At 35.7% G+C, this 7,500-nt stretch overlaps 1 protein-coding gene across 1 annotated transcript in view; it reads right to left on the reverse strand.

Annotated features, from left to right (window-relative positions):
* Positions 1-5,521: 5,521 nt before the first annotated feature.
* LOC113656887 (E3 SUMO-protein ligase CBX4-like) overlaps positions 5,522-7,500 on the reverse strand; it is a 4,768-nt gene continuing 2,789 nt past the window's right edge. The window contains exon 5 of the mRNA XM_047814199.1: positions 5,522-7,500. This exon is cut by the window's right edge and continues 652 nt beyond it. Within this exon, the coding sequence (XP_047670155.1) occupies positions 7,118-7,500 (383 nt within the window). The 3' untranslated portion in view covers positions 5,522-7,117.

Consider the following 7,500-nt stretch of genomic DNA (forward strand, 5'->3'; position numbering starts at 1 on the left):
CGTGTGCTTAATGGGCTAAAAAGCCATGGCCCAATTAGAGGTTTAGAAATATGATTTTATTAAAATTTATTTTTGCTAGCATTGTATTTGACCACAAGATTAATTAAAAATAGTAAGTATTCAATTTAAAAATACATCTTAAGTATACATTTCGCACGACGCACCTGAATTCTTGTGCCATTTTTACGCTACCAGTAACCAAAATACTAACATTAATTAATATTTAAAATACGTCAGTCAAAGTTAATAAGTCATATTTGAAATTAGTCAGTAGTTAGTACCGTGTAGGTAAACAGTAAAAGAGATATTATTATATCAACACAGGAGATTCAAGGGGAAAAGGCGTTTTTACATTATTATGAACACAATTACATGAACTGAACAGATGACCTACTAATAGATTATGTTCTATACAATAATTAAGTATGTAGAATATTATAATTTGTAATAAATATACAAATAAGATGAAAACGAACATTTTATAGGGTTAATATTAATGTTAATTTCTAGTAAGAAATTAAATGCAAGTCTGATATGTGCTATTTGTGCACAGGTAGAAATGAATGTAAACAGTGGCCTACAAGTTATTGCTTAAAAATACTTAAACTTTTTTAAACTGTTTTTTTAATAATAATTACAGCCATTTTGTTTTTAGATAAACTGTGTACGAGGTTAAATAAATTGTTTATTTAGGGGCCTGACAAATTTTTCCCACTTATGATTACAATCACAGCAGATTTACTGAAATAACACAACAGTTAACAGTTCAAATTGATTGTTTATCTTTTTTGTTAAAATTATTGATAATATATGTTATTGCAGTAAAATCTGCTGTGATTGTAATCAAAAGTGGGAAATATATAATATCTGCTGGTTTGTAAATAAGTATAAACCAGCTGTTGGTGTCAGTAATAATACTAACTTTAATGAACATATTTAATAATAATAAAAAAGTAGATTTTGCGCAAAAATATTAAATGCAACAATTAAATATAAAATTATATATTAAATAGTTGTTACAATAAAACAACCCGTGTTTACTGCTCATATTGACAAAAAATGAATAAATAATGTTTCTTATTAAACAGAATTAGATATCATTCACCAATTCAGCAAACCTTAATGCATTAAATTAAAATTATATTTTATATTAAATTATATTTTTATATTAAAAAACTGTTATATAATAATAATAATAATAATAATAATACTAATACTAATACTACTACTAATAATAATAATAATAATGATAATGATAATGATAATGATAATAATAATATTAATAATATTAAAAATGATTATTATTACTACTCGGATTAATAAGGTTAGGTATGAAATATAGTGTCCTGTTTGTTTGTTAAATAAAACTACATAAAATAATAATAATAATAATAATAATAATAATAATAATAATAATAATAATAATAATAATAATAATAATAATAATAATAATAATAAATGTGACGTGTGACGTGAGATTAAACCCAAGCCAGGATTGGCCTCCACGGTCCAGCGCGGGCTCCGAGCTGGAAGAAGCTGATTGGAGGGTTTATTTCCGGGCGAGATCGCGCGCGTAGCAACAGCACAGTTCCGGAAGCGAGCAGAACCGCAGAGTGAGGTCTATAATTAGGCTCGTGAGAGTTAGATGTTCGCTTCTTTTGTGTTTTAGGGCGGTTTTATTGGCAGATATCAACTGTAATCCGTGTAAAGCTGAATATCTGCTTCATGTGCATGAGGGTGGTTTAATAATTTGGGAAAGAAAATGACATCCGTAATAATGTGAACATATAATTCAGGGATCATTCTCTCTCTCTCTCTCTCTCTCTCTCTCTCTCTCTCTCTCTCTCTCTCTCTCTCTCTCTCTCTCTCTCTGTATGTCTCGCTCTCTTTATGTCTCTCTCTCCCTCTTTCTATCACACTCTCTCTGTCTTTCTGTCTGTCTCTCTGTCTGTCTCTCTTTCTCTCTCTCTGTCTCTTTATCACTCTCTCTCTCTCTCTCTCTCTCTCTCTCTCTCTCTGTCTCTCTATCACAATCTCTCTGTCGGTCTCTCTCCCCCTCTCTCTATCACACTCTCTCTGTCTTTCTGTCTGTCTCTCTCTCTGTCTGTCTGTCTGTCTCTCTCTTTCTCTCTCTCTCTCTCTCTCTCTCTCTCTCTCTGTCTCTTTATCACACTCTGTCTGTCTGTCTGTCTGTCTGTCTGTCTGTCTGTCTGTCTGTCTTTCTGTCTGTCTCTCTCTCTCTCTCTCTCTCTCTTTCTCGCAGCACTGGGTTTATATTAACTCAAGAAAAGAAAAGACTTGTGTTAATAAGGCTGAAGTTTATTTGACTTAAATAAAATAAAATAAAATAAAATGTAATGTGTCATATTCATTTATTTTAGGAAAGTTGTAATCTGTCCCAAAGTGAAGTTCCTTAAAGGACCCTGTTTATTAGTTCCCTGTTTCAGACTGAGCTAATGTGTGATTAATGATGATGATGATAATAATAAAAATAATAATAATAGAGCTTAAAGTGTATATTCTACACTGTGCAGATTTTCAGGGAAACTGAACGATGTGTAGCTTTAAAAATGATGTGAACTGTTTTTATACATTTAGCTTGTTACGGTAAATTTAGAATGTATTTTTTGCACATTTCCCGGTAAAAGAAAACACTAAAATACACACAAAAATTGGGCAATTAAGGTCTTTAGTTCCTGTAAGAGTTTCGGGGTAAAATACAGCCTAAAATACAGCTTTAACTCTATTGATCTTATTTACCTCTATACAATTACAGACGATTTAAAGGCATAATAACGAGTAATTAAAAAGCCCCCAGCGCAGCTAATGTCACATTGACTAATGAACTCACAGGTAAATTCATTCGTGTAATTATATCAGTGAGGTGAACATCTGCCCCAGGGCTTAATGAAGTGGGCATGTGTGTGTGTTATGTTAATGAAACTTAAAGGCTTAATATGTCGGTTGTGTTCTGTGTGATGTGCGAAGTGCAGTTTATTCTGTTTATTCTATTTCTGATATAAAATGCAGGGGTTTTTATCCAAACCTCAAAACCCGACACGATGAAGTGTGAGAAGAAAAGCTCTGGAGCTTGTGTTCTCATCGCCCATTTCCTTTTCTATCTCTCTCACACACATACACACATACACACACACACACACACACACACACACACACACACACACACACACACACACACACACACACACACACACACTCTCTCTCTCTCTCTCTCTCTCTCTCACACACACACACACACACACACACACACACACACACACACACACACACACACACACACACACACACACACACACACACACAGAGTCATAGCGAGAGCTCTCTGCGGTTTCGGTTGAAATATAAAATGGCTTCCGTCTTTTTTTTAATGTGCCAGTAACCAACATGCAACAAGCGTTTGTGGTTCTTGTCTCTTTTTTCAGTCAGTCAAATCAAATGTAATGTCATTGAGTCTAAATGACATCTATGTTGTATGTTACAAATATTTTATTTCTTTTTTTTAACCTATATATATATATTGTTTGTTTGTTTGTTTGTTTGTTTGTTTTTGTTTGTTTTTTCACCAAGTATTAAAACAAATTAAAAAGAGTTAAAAACCAAAAGCAGCTCCAGGATCAATGAAATGATGAAATTCTTTGATTCAAATAATTACTGAAGAAGCCTGTATTTTAATACCAAAAAAAATACCAAAGTTTCTTCATTTTATTATTAATGCATGTATTATAATCAGATGTACACTGGGTAATATCACCTAACCATCAATGTCAACAAGAAATGTAAGAATTTAAACGTGCGAATATAAATGACATTATATAAAGTATGTATGTAAATGTGCATATTTGTATGTGTATGGGTTCATAACTGCTTATTGTGTGAAGGATAATTATCTGTAGAAGGTAGAAGTGTTAATACCCTAATGACACGGTATTAATCCAGTACTGTAGACGTTTATCTCCTCCGTTGTTGTAATCCCTAAATCATTCATCCATTAAATAATTATTAGTGTTTTTCTCATTCTCATTATTTTACAGCTTTAATAATGTTGATGCCTCGTTATTTAAAATGAATTAAATGGCATCATGGACGATGCAGCAGTCGAGTGGACAGTCGATGACTTTTTCACTAAATACACACCTGAACATAGTTTAGTGACTGATCTTGAGCTGGATGTTTTTTAGACAGTTCGGTTTATGTCTATAGACATGGTATGATGATGTAATATTAGATTGTTAATGTTTCTAGACATTTTTCTGGAAAACCTTCTGCATATTTTAGGGAATAAATTTGTATATTATCTGTAAAACTGCTGAAACAAATGAACTAAATTTGTTCAGAATGCAACACAACCGAACAATCTGTAATCATACAAAACATTTCTACACTCAGGTAGGAGAGTACAGGTACTTACTAATTTTGACACTATAGCAGCGTATAGTGTTTTTTGTACATTTATGAGAATTATGAGATGTACAATTTGTACAATTATGAGAATCAGAATAGAATTAAACACATGGACTTCCAATAAATCTGATAATTCTGTTGATTTGATATTTTTTATTAGGATCTAATTTCATACAGTATATAATTTTAGGCTTTAAATGTACAATCATTTGTTTTTATTCCTACAAACTGGAGGATATGAAGAACATGAACCAAACAAGACTTGGCTAAACCCTGACTTTAGCAAAATTATTATTAATTCACTCAAAAACCTGTTTGGAAAACAGATGGTATTTATATATGAGAACAATTAAGGTCCTGAGGGCGGAGCTTCATTAACATGGACATCAGTATCCCCAGTTTCAGCTGAAGAGAAGCAGCTCTCTAGGACCATGCTGCCACCACCATGCTTCACTGTGTGATGTCTTGTTTATGCACCAAACATATCTTTGTTATGTGGCAAAGGTTAGAAAGCGCTTCTGTGTATCCGTCCTACTACATACAGTACGGCAGACATGAGAATACAACAGACTGTTGTCCCATACTGAGAGGGAAGGAGCTCCAGATGTTCCTCAAGTCACATTAATGTTGCTGTAGGTCCCTGAGCAGCCTGAACTTCCTTCTAGTTTTAAAGCTATGTCCTGTTCTTGGTGATGTCGCTCTGTGGTGCTCCATTTTATTAGTTTTATTTGTTGTTAATCAGAATCAGGTCACTGATGACAGCTGGATGATCATGACTTTTAAACATGACGTTTATGATACTGTTGATATTCGAGTGAGCACATGACCACATGATTATCTTACCCTGAATCGCAAGGGAATTTTTTAAGCATGTAATTATGTAGCGCAGCATCACATGACAGGTCGCGTTGTGTTTTAAACCCGAGCGGCACATTCCTGCGTCACAGAGCTGCAGCGCTGATAAGACTCTCGAACCCGAGTAGGCTTTATCAGAGCGCGCTGGAGAGACAGTACAAAGGGCACAAGGATATCTGCACAATGACAAGGAAAAAATGTGCCATTATATCTCTCAACACACACACACACACACACACACATCTATTATCACACACAAAATAAGCTTTTAATATGCTGAGGTGTTCGTCTGAGACACACCTGGTGAGTAAAAGCAACTTTACAGAATATTGACACGCAGGACAGAACATTTCTAATGTTCACATTTACATACAGAAGTGCTTAAAAATTTGAGCTTTACATACCGACCAATGAACCAAGCAGACATGAAAAATCGAATGAATCGGAATTTGTCAGCACTGTAACTCACCATCAGATTATCAGCATGTTTTTTGCGCGATTTGATCGAATCTAGTTCTTTCCGAAGGCATGAAGGAAACGCATCATCGAACGCTGTTGCATTGAATTCGTTAACGGATCGAATCTCACTTTATCGAGTAAAATAGAATCATTTGGATGATCGTCTTTATCATCTAGCATCTTTATGATGTACCTTTTTGTATATTATCCTCTTTCTATCAGAATATAACAAAAAAAAACAAAAAAGGTAGAAATATTTAATATAAGCGCTTAAATAATGTAATCCACGATTTGGCTGTGTATCAATTTTTTCATTAACAGCAGAAATAAAAAGCAGAAGACGTGTGTAGGGTTTCGCTTTTCCACTGATTCCAAAAACAACATTATAAAAGTGTTTAACACGGTGTTTGTGTGATGTGTTCAGTCTCCAAGCAGCGTGAGTTAGAATGAAATATACACAGAGAAACAAAGATAATTATACATTAGGTCTCTGCTCAAGTTCCCACTGATGTGCAGGGTTGCCAGGTATTTCCCCATAAGTACATCTCAAACCTGAAACAGAGCACAGACTTGGCAACCCTGCTGGAGTGGCTCAGTGGAGAGTGTGTGTGAAGTTATGTACCTTTATGCAGGACAAATGTGTTTTTGATTGAGCTAGAAAAGCAGCAAACAGGGTGTGTGTGTGTGTGTGTGTGTGTGTGTTTCGTTGGTGTTGGTGTAGATACACTAGTATTTGTCCCAGGTAGTTTGCTAGTACTGTAACTCGCTAGCACGTAGTATTAGCTTGTGATTAGGGAAAGTCGCCGCCGGTGTCTCAGGATAAAGAGGAAGTTATTAATTGTTATTTTATAACAATTAGCCGATTTTAATCACTACACAAAGTGTTAAAGGTATCATCAGATACACAGACACTTCGAATCGTGAGCATCGTACAGCACAAAACGACGCGACTCGCCGTACTGTTACACACCTATCAAAAGGAGACATATTAATAGCAGCAGGTGGTGAATTTGATAGTCAACGTTAAATTCACATCGTTTAGTTCATCGGAAAACGCTGGGAAAAAATTCTCACGACTTATCGAACGGAATGTGCATTAAGCCCCGCCCACTATCCATCTTCATCGGTCGGTGTAATCATAATGTCCTGTGATATGATGAAACAAGAGAGAGAGTGAGAGAGAGAGCAACAGCGCTAACATTAGCTAAGCAGCACAGACAAAATGTTTGATTTTTTTTTTTTTTGTAAAAATAACAGATATTTGTATGTTATCGTGAAAATGTCGAGTCATAACTTGGGTCTTAGATCTTTCTGGGGGGAAAAAATGCTTATTTACATGCTCACAAACTTACAAAGTGACAAATTCAATAGTTCTCTTTTTTCAGACAGGAACGTATTCCTTGAAGGTAACTGTGAGGCAGTTCGCCGTGATGTCTGTGATAATTATATTCCCCAGGAGCGGCGTGAAGCTCGGCGAGTGCTCAGGTTCCTGTGTAGGTGGCGGCGTCTGTGTCTCCGCCGGGTCCGAGCACGTATCTGACCGACAGTCCGTGGGAGCGTTCCTGGCTCCTCGAGAACCCGTAAAGCTCAGATCCATCGGCTCGTCCTGACCCAAGGCTGAGATGTCAGAAGTCAGAGGTTGGTGTCTGTTCAGACTCACGTCGTTGCTCTGACCCCAGCTAGCATTCGGTGCACTAATGCTCCGACAGCTCAGGAAGTTCTGAGCATCCCGTCTGTTGGTGTAAGTTTCAGAGAGACGCCGCT

This window comes from Tachysurus fulvidraco, chromosome 5 (assembly GCF_022655615.1).
Source record: "Tachysurus fulvidraco isolate hzauxx_2018 chromosome 5, HZAU_PFXX_2.0, whole genome shotgun sequence".
Classification (NCBI taxonomy): Eukaryota; Metazoa; Chordata; class Actinopteri; order Siluriformes; family Bagridae; genus Tachysurus; species Tachysurus fulvidraco.